The 19,659-nt window shown below is 34.7% G+C and overlaps 1 protein-coding gene across 4 annotated transcripts; it reads left to right on the forward strand.

The window, feature by feature from the left end:
* The first annotated feature begins 3,241 nt into the window (after positions 1 to 3,241).
* Positions 3,242 to 19,292, forward strand: LOC127429535 (inward rectifier potassium channel 13-like). Of its 4 annotated transcripts, XM_051678641.1 has the most exons (5): positions 3,942 to 4,071; positions 6,229 to 6,324; positions 6,688 to 6,802; positions 13,996 to 14,505; positions 17,149 to 19,292. In XM_051678641.1, the coding sequence occupies exons 4-5, from the start codon at positions 14,025 to 14,027 to the stop codon at positions 17,754 to 17,756; spliced, it is 1,089 nt and encodes a 362-aa protein (XP_051534601.1). In that variant the 5' UTR covers positions 3,942 to 4,071; positions 6,229 to 6,324; positions 6,688 to 6,802; positions 13,996 to 14,024; the 3' UTR covers positions 17,757 to 19,292. The 4 variants fall into 4 exon arrangements, with proteins under 4 accessions (XP_051534599.1, XP_051534602.1, XP_051534601.1 ...); XM_051678639.1 differs by lacking the exons at positions 3,942 to 4,071; positions 6,229 to 6,324 and adding an exon at positions 3,242 to 3,344; XM_051678642.1 differs by lacking the exon at positions 6,229 to 6,324 and having other exon boundaries at positions 3,937 to 4,071.
* The last annotated feature ends 367 nt before the right edge of the window (positions 19,293 to 19,659 follow it).

Genomic DNA, 19,659 nt, shown 5'->3' on the forward strand with positions numbered 1-19,659 from the left:
CTTCGATCTGAGTCTGTGAGTTGAAGAAAAAACAAAAAGTGTTACTTTTTTCTTTAGCTCACAGACCAACCCTAGTTTTTTTTTCCTGACACTTTTCCATTCCTCCCTTTTCTCCCATTCCCTCTTTCTCATTCCCTTCGTCTCTTTTTCTCTTAGTCAGACAGTGTCCCTCCTGTGTTGTGACCTGGTTTCACAGTAACAGTAGAACTGAGCTAAAACAAAACCAGCCACTGTGTGTGTATGTGTGTGTGGACATGTAAATGGACTAAATGTGCATTTTCATTGGCCTCAGGGATTTGTAATTGTCCTTGTCAGGCTTATATGCCTAAGGAGCCAGGCAAATGCCTTTCAAACATTATTCAAACAATATCCTTTTACATTTAAGCATTTACAAGCCATGGCACGCATTGCGCAAACAAACAAAATCTTTCTCCAAAATTTCTCTCCATGCCTGTATTTAACACACACACACACACACACACACACACACACACACACACACACACACTCCTGTGCTGTTTGATAAGGAATGTGATTAGGAAATGAGGGGGGGAATATGTATTTGTATACTTTTGATCACAAGTGTGATAAACCTTCACAATCACAAGTGGGCACATTGGTCCAAGTTTCACAACCATAATCAGAAGGTTAATGTTCAAATCTCTGGTTACAGAATTCATGGGTGTTGACTGAACACTAGAAAGGTGCTTAGCTGTTTCCCTGCTCTTAATCCTGACAAATAGCACAGTGTCAACAAGAAATATTTCAAGTATAATGCCCAAAGCATTTGTTGTGGAAAGAAGTGAAGCAAATAAGTAAACCATGAAGTCATGTCTCAAACTTGAATTATTGAGCCATGTATGTCATGGCCATTTGTTCATTTTAGTTGATTCAATTTTAAAATGCCCTAACTGTCCCTGAATGTTGAGTAATGGGATTAACAACATTTTTTATTTATTTGTTCATTGTCCCTGATTTTTGAGTAATGGAATTGACCACATTTATTCACCCCATTTTTTTGGAGTGATTACCTCTATGTATTGGTATTGCAAAACCACCAGCTTTTTATTTTCAATTTTACTTGGTTTAACTACGGCGGCCATCTTTGTGTCATGGCACACAACAAATTTTGGTTATACAGATGTTTAAGGCAGTGGCGGTTCTGGCTTACTTGGTGCCCTAGGCGAGATCAGACATGGTGCCCTCCTTAACAACGTTTAATTTCAATTTCACATCTGAAAATGTAAGTGGAGATTTAGAGTAAAAAGGACTTAAATATGGATCTGTTTCTCACCCACACCTATCATATCTCTTCTTAAGACAGATTTAACCACTGGAACATTTAGGTTCCTATCTGGTCCCCCACCAGAGATAATCAACCCGAAAGTGAGGGGAAATGTTAAAAAAATTGCACTTTCTCACCCCCTAAAACATTTAGGCCTGAGACTGAAACCCTTCCCATTATAAATTGACCCTAAAAGTGTCATTTTCAGCGATCTTGTTCATTACATTAGTACTGAAGTTCTATGTCTAAAGAGCAAGAATGTGCTAAATGTTTATATATGTACAGTATATGTACCTAGTAAAGTGCTCTAGAGATCAGTTTTTGTTCCAAGGAGCTAGGACCATCCTGAGCTGATATATTGAGGATTCCGTAAACATCTGTATAACCAAAATTTGGTGTGCACCATGACACAAAGATAGCCGCCTTGGTTAAACCAAGTCAAATAAAAAGATAAATAACTGGTGGTTTTACAATACCAATACATAGAGAAAAATAAGTAATGGTCAAGCAACCAACTTTACAATTATTGGACCACTTCAGATGGAATGACCCATTTAAATAAATTTTTATATATATATATATATATATATATATATATATATATATATATATATATATATATAAATATGGAAAGATGACCTTCAGAATTATCTTGATTTTTCATAATTTTGTAATATATTAATACATTTTAGCCAATTCAATTTAAAATTGACTTCACTGTCCCAACATTTTTTTTTTTATTTTATTTCATTTCACTGTCCCTGATTATTGAGTAATGGGATTGATCACATGTATTCTAATTATTATTATTTTTTTATATATTACTTTTAAAATATTTTTTTTCTTAAAATGAGGGAGGTTATCTAAAAAGTATTTACAATATTAGTGTTGACATATAATGGTTGAGAATATAACAATTATCTAAATTAATATTTATTAATTGTTCAAATTTGATTAAAACTACATTTATGATTTAAAATGCATAGTTATATACACACATATATATATATATATGGTACGAGGACCTTTAGAATGATCTTGACATTGTTTAATTTTATAATTATTGAATAAATAGGGCCTGTGTGTCAATGTTGACACGTATAGAAAACTTTATAAAACAGTTACATCAAAAAACAAAAAACTTTTTGATCAATAAATTGGGCAAGAGACTGTCATTTTCATATCCTCTGTTCTATTTCCAGAGTGACAGTCTTACTCTTTTCAATGTGTATTTGTGCATGTTTGTGTCTACTTAAAGGTCCTCTGTGTGCTTTAGAGCCTCTGTGAAACATTTGTTCTGTGGGGGCAATAAGTGACAGTGAAGAGAGAGAAAGTGTAAGTGAGAAAATGTGTTTACTGCTGCGAATTTTTGCATCTCTAGTGCGCCATCTGCTGGAATGCAATGTATCAAACAAGAATAATCATTTTAATTTATGGCCAATTTTCATTGCATTAAAAATGATGAGATTCTACAGAAAAATATAAAATACTGAATGTAAAATGATGAATGACATAACTTAAAATATATTTAAAACACATCTTAAAATATATTAAAATATATAAACTTTCTTAAAAGTAAAATTAAACATGAAGGTATATTTAAAAGTTCAATCAATGAGGGATATACAGTATAGCGCCAGGATAATACAAATAAATACAGCCGGGATGTCCAATACTTCTCTACAATATGTTAAAATTGCAGAACCTTTAATGTTCAAATATAAACTCAATGTATAATGACACAATAACATTAAGCCGTGGATTACCAAAAGTTTAGTTGGAAGAAAAACATACTACTATATCACTGGTAATAATCCAGTAGATCTACATGAATGAGCGGTTAAGCTCAATTATCACATGTTGACAAAAAAACCTCTAGGTCCTTTAAGTTCTTTGGTTGCCTTGCATGCGCTGCACGTTTGAGTTCTTTCTCACAGCGGCTCAATGATGTTGAGGCCCAGCTCTGCCTCAGGACAACTGAAGGACTCATACACAACTACCACAAAAGGTTGCAAGCAGTCATTGATGCTGGAGAACGCAACAACCGATCCACCCAAGGGTATGTAAACTTTAAACAGGATCAGTTGTGTAACTGGATAGTTGACAAATAGCATAGACATGAACTTTTTCACATTTTTAAGCAAAATGGTTTAAATATAAAGGGCAAAATACTTTAGATTTTTCATTTCAGCACATTTAGTCTTTTGGTTTGATCAATTAATTAAAAAAAAATACTTATTAATATTAGGTCAAAAAACTGCATGCATTATATTGTCTTGTGAAATATACTGCATGCAAAATATATGTTATGCTAGATGTTAAACAAAAGGCAAGCTTTATGATCACTTTTATTTATTTTTAATAATAAAAATGTAACAGTTTCTGCAAAGGCAATGTAAACTTAAATGAATTTACAGTATGACCTGAAAAAATGTGTGATTTCAGTCCTACTTGATTCTTTCCAGGATGATGCAATTACACAAAGAATTTAACGTTTTTACTGTCAGGTCAGGCTTGACAACATTTTTACCAGACTTCAACTTTGCTTATTATTTTCAATGAAGGCATGTGGAAAGTGTTAGACCTACTGTATTGTGAGAAACTTGTTGGGGCAGTCTCTGTTCAATACACTCGACTTTACTGTAAAGTCTGTGAGATCTTGTCATGTTTTTTGCATGTATGTGGTATTAGAGAAACAACAGTCATGGACAAATGTACTTTTTAACGTCAAGATTTTAGGTTAAACTATGGGAAAGTGTATATTTCAGCGACTGGTCACCATTTTTGTAAGTTTTCCCCATTGTTATCTTTTCGCAGTTCACTTAAATAGTTCTGCAGTGTGACAAATGAATTTTTAAAAGTAGAAATATTCAACGTAGTCTTTCATCAGTATCAGAAAATAACTTTTACATTAAGGGGCATTTTTTAGCTTTATAAGTGCATATTTTTTGTGTCTCATCTGTTTATTTATAAATTTTAATTTAATATATTTATTCATACAAATTCTCAAGAATGATTACCTCTTATCCTAAGAATTTAATCAACATTAATTTATTTTTGTATGCCCTAATAAGTATAACTAAGAGAATATTAATAAGTATATGAGATGTTACATTACGCTGGCATTTTTTGCCACCAGAGTTTGGATATCAGGGGCATTTTTGCACCCCTACATTTCTCACCCTGTCTCACAATCAATACAAGATCATAAAACATCATGTTTTATAATTTTGCAATAATAAAAAATTATAAAAATAATATTTAGATCAAGTTTAGCATGTTACACTGCATTTCATATAAACTACCCATCAAGATAAAAGGTCCAAAGTTCTACTAAAAATGTACTGTTAATTATAGATAAATCTTAGGCAGAAGTTGAGACAGACTGACAAACAAACATATTTTAAATGTACATATAGGCTACAAGGAATCTAGAGAAACTAGTCATTTTCTTGCCTTTAAAAAAGCGATTGCTTTTTCTTTTTTTTTTCATTGCTTGTTTTGTAGCTAGAATCGAGTCATTCGTTATCTATGATCTAGTTCCAACTTTAGAATTCTTATCACTACAATGATCTGAGACTCATCTGTGTGACGCAACCATTCTGTATTCAAATGTGATGTCGCATTAAATGAGTGAGACTTTTAATTTTAATGCTCGCTTTTTTCACAAGAGCAGCTCTAATGAGATTAAATTGAGTCTCTTGTTTTCAGATTGTTCTCAATAGAAAAAGGCCCTTCACTTGTCTCCTCTAAAGTTTCACAAGAGATCTCAGTATGAGCGCGTTTACATGCACGATCTTGCACCGGCCGAAAACGCGTAATGTCATGTAAACGCCTTAAACGACTTTCCTTAAGGGAAAATCGATCGACACATGTAGATTTTTTGCCCATTTGCACCATTTGGCGTTCCATGCATTCTTACCGTTTTATCCACCGCGCGCAAGTGTTGGGCGCATACCTGTGTACGTTTTGACGTCAAAAGATTTCGTAAACACACGGGTTTCTACTATAGGCGTAAGGTCGTGTTATCGCTTTAGACGGATTTTCCTTGGGGGAAGAGGGTAAAGGCATAAATGGTTTAAGGATAAACTGGTTGACAGATGGAGTTTTTGCTCATTACCTTGGTTTCGCGTTCCAACATCTTTACTGGCGTTTCAGCCGGTTTATCCAATGTGCGCGAGATTTGTGCGCATGCCTATTTACGTTTTGATTTCAAAAGCAGAGAACGCGATTTTTTTTCGCACAAAAATTTCTTGCGTAGACGTTTTTTTAATAAGCTGATTTTTATTTTATTTTGTATAATTATTATTATTATTATTATTATTATTTATCCGCGTATTGGTTAGCATGTAAACGCCTCAGATACCGAAGTATGCAACATTCAAAAAATGTTTTAGCCTATTTTTAAGATTCATGCATTTCAGTTTCATAATGAAATTCCATCAAATTCAACACAATTTTTTTTTTTAAATAATGAAAGATGTACAAATTTCAATTTCATATCAGAATTTCATCAATTTCAACACTCAAAGAAAATAAATATATAAATATATAAATAAATATAAGATTTACGCATTTAAATTTAAAAACAAAATTCCGTCAAATCTTTAATAAAACAAAAATTAAAAAAACTAAATATTTTAAGTTTTATTAATATAATTTTGTTAAAGATTACACTGTTAAATTTGATACAATTTTGTGATGGAAGTTAAATGCATAAATGGTTAAATCTTTTTCTTTTCTTTTTTCTTTTTTCTTTTTTATTTTTTTATTGAATCAAAGGTCAGAGATTTTAATATGATCATTTCTCATAAAATTTTTTAAGACCAAATAATTTGGTCATCTTATTTGGTTATTAACAAATTATCTGAGATATGCTATCTACATTAATTGTATAGCTCTATACTCTTGCTTTATGTCAACAATTATTTATTTTTTGTAAGGAATTTTGGGAATCTCACACCACAGGAGCATCAAATTATCATCTACATAGTTGTTGCTTAAAACGTTGGCCTTTTCCTGTAAATGAGAGATTTTAAGTAAGTATTCATACAAGCACTCATACAAAAACACAGTGACACACTTAAATTTGACAAGATCTGTGTTTTTCCTCCTTAACTGAAAGAGAAACAGTAGAAAAGTTGTCAAACCAGCTTTGAGAAGATGGGTCAAAAAGGCAAGCTACTGTTCTTTTCAACACACACACACACGCACACGCACACACACACGCACACACACAGAAGTGACTCTAGGTGTTCTCCTCCTCTTTCAAGCATTCCTAATTGGCCACATGCTGAGTAATGTGACCAATGAGTTGCAGGGCCGTCTCTCTTCGCTGAATGTGTGTTAGAAGGCTCAAAAGTTCTTCAGTGCATCTGACTCTTTGGGTGTCTCATATACAGAAGGCTGGATATCCAAGGCTCCTCATACTCTAGAACCCACTGTAAGATCTTAGAAGGTCTCACGCCACGTCAAAGCACTGAAGAATCCACAATAAACCCCAAGGAGTGACATTTGGTGAGTAAAACTGTCTGTGAACTTTTTTAATGCTGTATTAGAGATATAAAATTTGCACATACAAAGGGAAAATAGATTATTTTATTCCCTGGGTGACCATAATCACAATCGGCAGACAACCTACTGAAACAGATGCCCTTTAGATCAGCACAGGAAAGAGTTTGTGTGTGAATATGGGTCTTTTCAAGAACCAGAGTTTGTTTACAAAGAATGCACAATTTGAGATCTCCAATTTCTAATGTCTTGAAGGAAATTCTGTCAACATTTACTCACCCGTGTGTTGTCCCAAACTCATTTGACTTTCTTTTGTAAATGGAACACTTATGGACATGTTAAGCAGAATGACAGCTTCAGTCACAATTAATTTCTGGATGGTATGGGAAAAAAAGATGCAATGAAAGTGAATGGTGACTGAGACTGACATTCTGCCTTAAATCTGTTTTTGTGTTCCAAAAAGAAATTTATAAAGGTTTGGAACAACAAAATGAGTAAATCCAGACAGAATTCATTTTCTGGGTCAAAAATCTCTTTAAATATCTGTATCTTTGTCTCTTTTTCTTCTTTCCTTCATGCTTTTTCTCCCTGATACTCAATCACACACACATACAAAACACACACACACACACACACACACACACACACACACACTTGAAATAATAATTTACCCATAAGCACACCAGACTCATTTGCAATCTGACACGTTGAACTGTGTGCTGTGGAGTCACTCAATTTTAATCAGATGAAATCTCTGGTTAAACTTGTAACTAACCTCACTGAAACAAAACACATTTTTTTCCCATTCTTATTCATCACAAAGTTCACATGAGCAAACCATGCACAACGCGCTACAGTTCAGCAGATACAGTACGCTGCTTACAGTAATTGACAGCAAAGCCAACCATCTCAAACTCTTTCTCCTCACACACACACAAACACACACACACACACACACGTTTACCCCCAAAGGTCTAGGTTAATCTTATATCCAGGAATCAGCTGGTCATTGCTTTTCTATTGTTTTTCATGTGTTACAGTAAGCATTCACAAGGTGAAGTGTCATTGAAGTAGCTTAATAATTATAGAGATGTCAATCAAAGACAAGGCTGATGAAAGGAAACAATTATCTAAAAAACTAAAGAACTTAAAAAACATGAAATGCAAGGTAAATCTGTGTCTATATCTAAATGTTTTTGTCAATGTTTAATTTGTACATCACTGCAAACAGAAATTTCGCTCCAAAATAATTTTACGATTTACGCATTTCAATTATTTAACAAAATTTTATCGAATTCAATTGAGTAATCGGAATCAGAATGAGCTTTATTGCCAAGTGTGTTTACGTACGCAAGGAATTTTTTTGGGTGATAGGAGAAACAAGCAAGCAAGTGCACACAGAACATTACAGCGATACACATCATATAAAACAAGGTAAGAGTATAAATAGACATACAAAAAAATAGGACATATAACACAGAATGGTGTATGTACACTGGTGGCCAAAAGTTTGGAATAATGTACAGATTTTGCTGTTTTGGAAGGAAATTGGTACTTTAATTCACCAAAGTGGCATTCAACTGATCACAAAGTATAGTCAGGACATTACTGATGTAAAAAACAGCACCATCACTATTTGAAAAAAGTCCTTTTTGATCAAATCTAGACAGCAGCCATCACTCCAACACCTTATCCTTGAGTAATCATGCTAAATTGCTAATTTGGTACTAGAAAATCATCTGCCATTATATCAAAAACAGTTGAAAGCTATTTGGTTCATTAAATGAAGCTTAACATTGTTTTTGTGTTTGTTTTTGAGTTGCCAGAGTATGCAATAGACTGGCATGTCTTAAGGTCAATATTAGGTCAAAGTGGCAAAAGAGAAACTGCTTTCTCTAGAAACTCGTCAGTCAATCATTGTTTTGAGGAATGAAGGCTTAAGATTTCATACAAAGGTGTACACTACAGTCTTCAAAGACAAAGGACAGCAGGCTCTAACAAGGACAGAAAGAGATGTGGAAGACCAGATGTACAACTAAACAAAGAGGATAAGTACATCAGAGTCTCTAGTTTAAGAAATAGACACCTCACATGTCCTCAGCTGACAGCTTCATTGAATTCTACCCGCTCAACACCAGTTTCATGTACAACAGTAAAGAGAAGACTCAGGGGTGCAGGCCTTATGGGAAGAATCGCAAAGAAAAAGCCACTTTTGAAACAGAAAAACAAAAGGAAATGTTAGAGTGGGCAAAGAAACACAGACATTGGACAACAGATAATTGGAAAAGAGTGTTATAGATCTTAACCCCATTGAGCTTTTGTGGGATCAGCTAGACTGTAAGGTGCGTGAGAAGTGCCCAACAAAACAGCCACATCTATGGCAAGTGCTACAGGAACTGTGGGGTGAAATGTCACCTGAGTATCTGGACAAACTGACAGCTAGAATGCCAAGGATCTGCAAAGCTGTCATTGCTGCACGTGGAGGATTTTTTGATGAGAACACTTTCAAGTAGTTTAAGAAGTTCTGACCATTTTTTTCAAATTGTAATAGTCATTTTTCATGTTATTAATGTCCTGAATATAGATTGTGATCAGTTGAATGCCACTTTGGTGAATAAAAGTACTAATTTCTTTCCATAAGAGCAAAATCTGTACATTATTCCAGACTTTTGGCTGCCAGTGTACATGTGCAAGTGGTGATATACACCAGTCAGCCACAACATTAAAACCACCTGCCTAATATTGTGTAGGTCCCCCTCGTGCCGCCAAAACAGCGGCAACCCGCATCCCAGAACAGCACTCTGAGATGATATTCCTCCCACCACAATTGCACAGAGCGGCCATCTGAGTTACCGTAGACCCCGTCAGTTCGAACCAGTCTGGTCATTCCCTGTTGACCTCTCTCATCAACAAGGCATCTCCATCCACAGAACTGCCACTCACCAGATGCCTCTCGTCCCTGGCACCATTTGGAGCAAACTCAGAGACTGCTGGAATCTCTAACAAAATAATAATAATAAAAACAAATCGAATTATAACTTTTATTTTATTAAAAAGTACGCAATTCAATTTAGTGGAATTTTGTTATGAAATTGAAATGTGTAAATCTTAAAAATAGGCTAAAATATTTTTTAAATGTGTTTTTTACCATGACTTATGTCTCAGAATTATATCATGTTCATTATGATGTTTACTGATACATGTCATGATATTATGTAAAATTACATGGTATCACATAAAATCTGACAGAATCAGAAAGATGATTCCACATCTGAGAATGCTTTAAGAAAGAGAAAGAGAAAGAGAGAGAGAGAGAGAGAGAGAGAGAGATCGAGATCGAGATTGAGATTGAGATCCTAACCTACAAGTTTTTTTTTTTTTTTTACTTTTTTTTAACATATTTAGTCTTGTCATGTTAGGAATAGCATACTAACATACTAATCTATTACTATTGTGTCATACTAATATTTTTGCAATATACAGCAGGATGTATTCTGTGCACATAATGCAAACTTTGCAAAATGATCAGCTAAGAGATCATTTGTGCAAAAGTACACATAAAAAGAGACTGCCTGTGGCCAGACCAGGTCACATGAATAACATGCGCCGTGATGTACAAACACGCACAAAGATGCAGTTTAACACTATCACAATTCACTATCTAACATTTATCATGTGAAGTGTTCCCTCATGAAGTTTAGGTTCTTATAAATATAAAGTAAATATTTATCAATACACTGCAAAAAAATTAATTAATAAATAAATATATATATATATATATATATATATATATATATATATATATATATACACCGTTAAAATAACTTAAAAATTATAATCAATACATTTACATGAGAAGCAAAATTGTGAAAAATTATTAAGACTTAAATTATTGACTTGAGAATATATCTTGAATTGTTTATTTTTCTATGGTGTTTTGTTCTTGTTTAAAGCATGAACCTCACAAATGTTTGATAGATTTATGCTTAAATCATACCAAAAATGCCACGTGGTAATTTAAATTAATGTTACTCAAGATACACTGCTGGCCAAAAGTCTGGAATAATGTACTGATTTTGCTCTTATGCAAAGAAATTGTTTCTTTTATTCACCAAAGTGGCATTCAGCTGATCACAATGTATAGTCAGGACATTAATAACATGAAAAATTACTATTACAATCTGAAAAAAAAAAAATGTCTTCAACTTGTTCTTAAACTTTTTCAAATGGTTCTCATCAAAAAATCCTCCACGTGCAGCAATGACAGCTTTGCAGATCCTTGGCATTCTAGCTGTCAGTTTGTCCAGATACTCAGGTGACATTTCACCTCACGCTTCCTGTAGCACTTGCCATAGATGTGGCTGTCTTGTCGGGCACCTCTCACGCACCTTACAGTCTAGCTGATCCCACAAAAGCTCAATGGGGTTAAGATCCATAACACTCTTTTCCAATTATCAGTTGTCCAGTGTCTGTGTTTCTTTGCCCACTCTAACCTTTTCTTATTGTTTTTCTGTTTCAAAAGTGTCTTTTTCTTTGCAATTCTTCCCATAAGGCCTGCACCCCTGAGTCTTCTCTTTACTGTTGTACATGAAACTGGTGTTGAGCGGGTAGAATTCAATGAAGCTGTCAGCTGAGGACATGTGAGGTGTCTATTTCTCAAACTAGAGACTCTGATGTACTTATCCTCTTGTTTAGTTGTACATCTGGTCTTCCACATCTCTTTCTGTCCTTGTTAGAGTCAGTTGTCCTTTGTCTTTGAAGACTGTAGTGTACACCTGTGTATGAATTTTTTTTTTTTTTTTTTTTTTGTGGCAATTTCAAGCATTGTACAGCCTTCATTCCTCAAAACAATGACTGACTGACGAGTTTCTAGAGAAAGCTGTTTCTTTTTTGCCATTTTTGACCTAATATTGACCTTAAGACATGCCAGTCTATTGCATACTGTGGCAACTCAAAAACAAACACAAACACAAACACAAAGACAATGTTAAGCTTCATTTAATGAATCAAATAGCTTTCAACTGTGTTTGATATAATGGCAAGTGATTTTCTAGTACCAAATTAGCAATTTAGCATGATTACTCAAGGATAAGGTGTTGGAGTGATGGCTGCTGGAAATGGGGCCTGTCTAGATTTGATCAAATATTACATTTTTCAAGTAGTGATGGTGCTGTTTTTTACATCAGTAATGTCCTGACTACACTTTGTGATCAGTTGAATGTCACTTTGGTGAATTAAAGAACCAATCTCCTTCCAAAACAGTGTACAAAAAAGTGTACATCATGGGCAGGGGTCAAGGTCAGGTCAGGCTCTTAAACCTGAATTGAACCTGAGTCGTCAATATACTAGCATTTGTTTTCCTTAAAAAGATTTAAGCCCAAATTTCCCCAACTATTAGGAAAACATCCTGCAGTGCAACATTCCCTGTACTCCAGGGAGTTCCTGGAGAGCAAATTAACATTTGTTCATCTACAAAAAAAAAAAGAAGTGTGAAACTCTCATGTTATTTACTGTTTAACTTTAAGTATTTAACATTGGTATCCATTCACCCTCACGCTTAGACACTTTCATTTACTGTTACATCCTGACTTCCTAAATAAAAAATAAATAAAAGCTAAATGTATTGCTGGTCTTAGCTGATTCATGATGGTCTAGCAAATCTCCCAGCCTGGCCAAGCTGTTGTTAAGCTGGTTTGCTAAGTGGTCTTCCAGCCTGTGCAGCTGACAAGTGCATAAAACCCCTCTAAAACTAGCATACCAGACCAGGCTGAGAGACTATGTGACCAGAAAATGAACTCAGGCTGGTTTAAACTGTTTTCTGTTGTTGTTGTGTTTAGCACAGTACTGATATTGCATACAATTTTGCAAAAGAAATGTGACACATTCAAAAAACATTTTGGCAACTGAAGTTTTGCTTTTTAGTGTCAGAATAATTACTTGCAGTAGTATAGCTTGAGACTGAGAGTAAGACATATATAGAAAGAAAGAGAACAGGGAAAGAAGAAAGGATTAAACACACATTCCTGCTGTCCCTTCCACACACACACCCCACTGAGAAACATCGACAGTTAAATCAACTGGCAGCCACATCAGTGCAGAACTACACACACAACACAACATCTCTTCAATTCCCATTCTCTTATTTATTCTAATCAAATGCTCTCTAGAATGAGAATGCCCCTCCCCAAATACCACCCGCTGCTGACTAGCATTATGATGCATTCACGTGCTTATTGGAATTATCATAAATACAAGTTTTCTATTTGGAAGTTGCACATGAATGCCCCCTACGACTAAAAAAATACATAATTTTTATACCCGATTTTCGGAGTTTGAACAGCCTTTGAACAAACTTTCAACGTTGTGGAGGGGAGTACAGATTCTGTAGTGAATGAAAGTTATTCCAAATGAAGCCACCTTGTTAGCACTTGCCATTTCAGTCATAGACATTTACTTATATTAGTAACCATTTGATGCATTTCGTAAGTTTTTTACACAAAGAAAATAGCATGTATTTGACCAAAATTCCTTTATCGTCAGCAAGCTGACTGACAAACATACATAACAGTGTCAAAATATAAGCTCCCCAAGAAACATGCACGAATGAACCAGGCATCCTCTATGTTTCCTAATTCCCTCTGATAAAATTAAACAAAAAAACACTTGGACGTGAAATACTCATACAGTAATTATGCCTTCAGAAAAGGGGAGAAGGATTATTCCGATAGCACTTGATGGCAGGATCAGTAAGAAGCAAATCATGGTTGACGAAAGTGATGTAAACTAAAGCCTATTGGCTATTTAAGCAAAAACTCTCTTTTAGGTAAAACATACTGTATCTCTCCCACAGCTTCCTGTTTCAATATGTCAACACGAGAAAAAAACTTGGCTCACCAAGCCATTTCATGGGGTTTACAGGATATTCGATTTTCATATGTAACTTTGTAGAAATGTTGTTTGTGTGTACTTGATGGTATAGTTTACCCTATAAAGAACATTTTGGCATCACATGCTGTGACTTTCTTTCTCCTGTGAAACACAAAAGGAGATGTTAGGCAAAATGTTAGCATCAGTCACCATTCACTTGGAATGTGTTCTTTGGAAGAAAAGATGATAGACCTTTTAATTTTTGGGTTAACTATCCATTTGAAATGTTAATCTGCTGATCTTTTTAACTAATCAAGAGCTCACCTTTCCAGGTGCCAATTTCTCACCAGTTCCCATAACCATGACAAGCACTACCAGTGACAAAAAAGCCACCTCTTGCCCCCTGATGGCCAAATCATCTCGTCAGCGACTGGTCAGTAAGGATGGGCGGAGCCTGATGCGAGCCAATGCAGGGCACAGAGAGACATGTTTGGGTGCCCTGCGGGATATGTGGGGGACATGGCTGGCACTGCGGTGGCGATGGGTGGTGCTGGCATTCTGCAGCTCCTTCCTGCTTCACTGGCTGGTGTTTGCAGTGCTGTGGTACCTGCTCGCCCGTGTCAACGGAGACCTGGATGTGCCCGACCATGACAACCCACCACCCGGCCACATACTGTGTGTTAAACATGTCAATGGCTTCACCGCCGCATTTTCTTTTGCCCTCGAGACACAGCTGACCATCGGGTATGGCACCATGTACCCCATCGCTGACTGTCCATTAGCCATTGCATTGCTCGCTCTGCAGATGCTGCTGGGCCTGATGCTGGAAGCCTTCATCACTGGTACACACATAGTTTTCTTCACTTTTATATCACAAACAAGCAAAACAATTCACAAAAATACATTTGTTAGGTTTCATATGATAAAACAATAGATTGTATTATTCAAAACAAAGACCACAGTATTTGGAAACTTTCTGTATGTTAAATGTTAGTAGAACATGTCTACAGCATAGTTAATGTGATGAACTCCAACTTTAGTTGTTCTGCTTGGACACCTGTATGAACTTGAGTGGAACTGACTTCATACATCCACTAAAAATTCACCTTGACACTATCTAGATAAAAGCAATTGAAGAAAACCTGAAGAAAAGAGAAGTTAGTTCTGAGAGAAAGTCTAGCATCATATGCTTGAAGATGCTATATGGTTTGATATTTTGTATCAAATGCACTGACATTAAGGCATTTTCATGTGTTATATTCTGTATATTATATTTTGTATTTAAGTGTCAGTGTTTCCAAATACTTTTTGGGTCCACTGTGTATGTGGTAAAAATCATCTCCATTATTGCTTAAACCAGAAGAATTATTGTCTGCTGATCATTTCAACATGTTCCCCTGTTTGTAGATGTAAACATTAGCATAGTGAGCCAAACTGTAACTTTTTAAATCAACAATCATCGGAAAGAAATTGAAATGCATCTCAAAGATTTTCAATTAGTTACCATAGATAATCACAAAGTGACTCATCACACGGTACAGTACATAAGTCACGGGGGTCTTTAGTTCTCATGCTTGTAAGAGTGAGCGCAGAAAAGACTCTTTATTTACTTGATGCACATAAAACTCATCACGAGAACCTCCGAACTAGGGCTACTGGAAACATATCACAATCCCTCCTTTGTAGTGTGCAGAACTTTGGTCCTGGGGTATTTGGTACTGAGACCTTCAGGGTAAATGTGGAGGGACCTCTAGAGTCCCTATTATAATATAAACGTAAAAAAATAAATAAATAAATAAATATATATATATATATAAATGCACATAAACGCATTGAACAGTAAGAATTGAAAAAAGGGTCCAGTGTCCTGATTTAGTTTAAACTCTATACAAACACACAGGAACTTGCTAATTGGTTTTTGTGTTTATATCTAGAAAATGCATTAGCAACAGTTGTTAATCATGTAGTACGTTAGTATATCAGTTATATTGGAACGATTAAGATCTGCCTATAAAAACATCAGTTCATGCCTCCATCAGCATTCTCATCAGTCCAATGACACTACACTGCAAAAAAACATTTTCTCACTCAATATGTTTGTCCTGTTTTCCAGTAAAAATATGTAAACATTTTTAAAACAAGATATATTTACTTGATAATCAAAATGCCATATACTGTGTGTGTGTATGTATATATATATATATATATGTATATATATATATATATATATATATATATATATATATATATATATATATATATATATATACTGTATAGCAGAGAAATATGACAAAATGTGAATTTTATCATTTTCTTTAAACAATAATATTAATTTTTAAAAAACTGCCAATGGGGTAAGAAAATTAAGCTTGTTTTTCCTTTAATGTTTATTTTTCTTACCCCATTGGCAAATAGTTATTTTCTTGTTTTAAGTATAAACCTCACTAAATTTAATTAGATACATCTCAAAACAAGACTTAATATTTTATGCCATTTTACTTGTCAAGTAAATACATCTTGTTTTAAAAATATTTAGATATTTTTTTACAGGAAAAATACTAATTAAGAAAATTATTTTTGCAGTGAAGGTTGGTAGTGCTTACAACTGCCATAGAGATGAATGCACTGAAAAATACAGTATCTTTCTTACTCAATGTTTTTGTCTGATTTTCCAGTAAAAACGGCCTCATCAATCTTTAAATCAAGATACATTTACTTGAGAAGCAAAATACAATACAATAAAAAAAATAAATAAATAAATAAAAAATCAACAACAAAAAAATCACTAAATCTCTACATTTTCAGACAAAAATGTAGAGAAAAAAATAGAGTAAGAAAATAAACTGAATTCAAATGGAAAACAATATTATTATTCTTACCACATTAGCATTTTTTTTCTTATTTTAAGCATACATAAACCTCTCTAAATGTTTTGATTTCTCTGAACACAAGACTTAATATCTTCTGTCATTATGCTTAAAAGTTAAAAGGTCTTGTTTTAAGGATGTTAAGATATTTATTCCTGGAAAACAAGACAAAAATATTGAGTAAGAAAATGGCTTTTGCAATGTGGGAATGCTAACTGATAGCGCTCTTCAGATCACATTGAAAGTCAGTAGAGACTATAGAGGGCAGTAATAGAGATTTTTAGGTTGTAGTCTTAAAACCTGGAAGACAGTTAGCATTTTGGAGCCATGGGATGCCTCTGGAACTTCGATGGGTCTTTTATAATGACAGTTTTGAACATTTATATACATCAATATAAAAACACATGGCAAATTAGCCCTCCGGGTTTGCCAACATACTGACAAAATTACAGTAGCTGGGTTAACAGCAGTTTACTAGACCTCTAATTTGATTACTTGGCTGTAAATGTATCCTTTCTCATCAACTCAAGCTTGCATCATCACTTTTGTGGCAACCTGCCATTCACGTTCTCCCTCTCTCTCTCTCTCTCGCTCTCTCTCTCTCTCCCTCTCTCTCAGGTGCATTCGTAGCGAAGTTCTCTCGCCCTCAAAAGCGCTGTGGTGGGATCCTGTTCAGTCCGCAGGCCGTAGTGTGCGAGGTCAAAGGTCAACGCTGCTTGATGTTCCGCGTGTGTAACCTGCTTCCGAGGCCATTGGTAGACGTGTGTGTGAGTGCTGTTCTCTATGAAGAACGGGACCATCACATACTCCACCAAACCGCAATGGAATTCACAGTGGATGACCTGGGGTCACGTCCTTGCCCAATTTTCCTATCACCTCTGACCTTTTATCACCCCCTATCTCCATCAAGTCCTTTAAACAATGCCTTTCCTCCAGCCAGCCAATCACACTTCGAGTTAGTGGTGTTCCTCTCCGCCTCTCAGGAGAGCACGGGCTCCGCCTACCATAAGAGGACATCCTATCTGCCAGAAGAGATTCAGTATGGGAGCTGCTTTACCAAGGCGACTACTCTGCACAGAAAAGGGCGAAGCAAAACCGAAAGTATGCTCCATTTTGAAACGCAGCCCTGCCCACTCACTCTCCCAAACACACACTCCATCGACGCAATAGAGAAAGACAATGTGGTGGTCCAAATAAATGGGGAGGGCAGCGATCGGGTCGAATAGCACTAGTTGTATGTTTGTTTATGGTTGATTTGGTAAATCATGATTACAGTTATTCTCAGTTCATAAAATGGGCATTTCATTTCACACTTACAACCTCCAGTCTCAGATTTTTATCCCAAAAGACAACCTCAGCTAGTTATAATCTGACACAGAAACTTAGTCATATATAAATCCAGCCCATCACAACCACTTTGCTGCAACGGACATAATGGTCTACACTTGCATCTTCTTCAACTGCTCAAAACACTGTAACATACAGTAGCAACACAAATTAATGACAATCGTTTGAGATGATAGAAGTTGATTTTCAACCAACATTTTCATGAGAAACTCAGACTTTTACTGGATTCAAACCATCTTCACGCTAAATCTACTGAACAGTGACACCACAACGCCTGAGACAGATCATCATGTTTGAGCCCTTATTTATTCGGACACTGCAAGGCCCTTCAAGGCTACAGGACGTTGTTGGCGACCCCTGTCAACTTTGCCAACATTACATGTCTGTATTTGTGAATCAGTGAGTGTATTTGAATTATTATAGCTCTATACACACAGGTTGCCTCCTTGTCTATTAAGTATTTCTTTATCAAAATTTACAAAATATTAAAGGGATAGTTCACCCAAATATTTAAATTCTGTTATCGCTTACTTAACCTCATGTCATTTTAAATCTGTGGTTTTTTTTTTCTTGTTTTTTTCTCTTTCTCTTCCATAGAACACAAAAGCAGATGTTTTGCAGAATGTCCAGGCTGCTCTTTTTCAGACAACGAAAGTCGATGGTCATTCATTATTGTTCATTAGTCATTATGATGACATAAGTTTTAAGTGAACTACCCCTTGAAAGTGTTTTAACAGCTTAAATAAGAGACTAATAAAAATTCTTTGAAAAGCTTGAAATAGCTTTTGGGAAGAGAAGTCACATACTGGACTAAACAGAGGCAAACAGGCAGATTAACAATTATGTAAATAAATAATATATATTAGATTATTTACTAGATTATTTTTGGGAAAGAAAAATCTCAATATTACCAGTGCAATCCAATCTATGAAAAAATAGAGATTCAGCACTGTTTGACTGGTGGCATAACACTGTATGATTTTTATTTTAGATGATTATATAGCTATATAGCACATCTAGCACATGTTTGTACCGTACATACTTTTAATCAGGAAAGACTGATTGTTTTCACTTTATTATTATATGTATAAACATGCAGAATATGATTTAAAACAAACCTTCTGGAAGAGAATTATATTAGGAATGTTCTCCACAGACAGGCAATTTACTATATTAATGTATTAAATTCCATCAAACTGCATTGAGTGGCCTTTGATCTGTGAAATAAATACCTTTATTTTGGTATTTGGTGCACAGAACCGGATTAAAGTATTTGAAGATTTTTGGGTGGTGTTTGTTTTTTTGTTTTTTTTGTTGTTGTTGTTTTTTATCCTAACAACATTTATAGGCAATACTGGTTTTGCCAAAGTTGGTCCAAACAAATTAAAATATTATATATAAAACATTTTATGCATATAAAAAAAAATGACATTTTATATATATATATATATATATATATATATATATATATATATATATATATATATATATATATAAAATGGTATGCATTACCAATAATTCTTAATTCATAATCTTATAAAGCTAAATGCAGCTTGTCAACAACAACAAAACAAAAAAATAAATGTGTGTGCATGTGTTGTTGGTGCATTCCAGTTCTGCCACCTTTAGACATAATATTTAAGTTTACTAAAATAGTTTACATTAAAGTTTATGATTTTTTCATAATGTGATAAAGCATACACGCACACACACACTAGAGCTGCTTAAACTTTACTTTAAAAAACACTTCATGTGTATTTTTCTGAAAAATACTGTGATTTA

This window comes from Myxocyprinus asiaticus, chromosome 39, assembly GCF_019703515.2.
Source record: "Myxocyprinus asiaticus isolate MX2 ecotype Aquarium Trade chromosome 39, UBuf_Myxa_2, whole genome shotgun sequence".
Classification (NCBI taxonomy): domain Eukaryota; kingdom Metazoa; phylum Chordata; class Actinopteri; order Cypriniformes; family Catostomidae; genus Myxocyprinus; species Myxocyprinus asiaticus.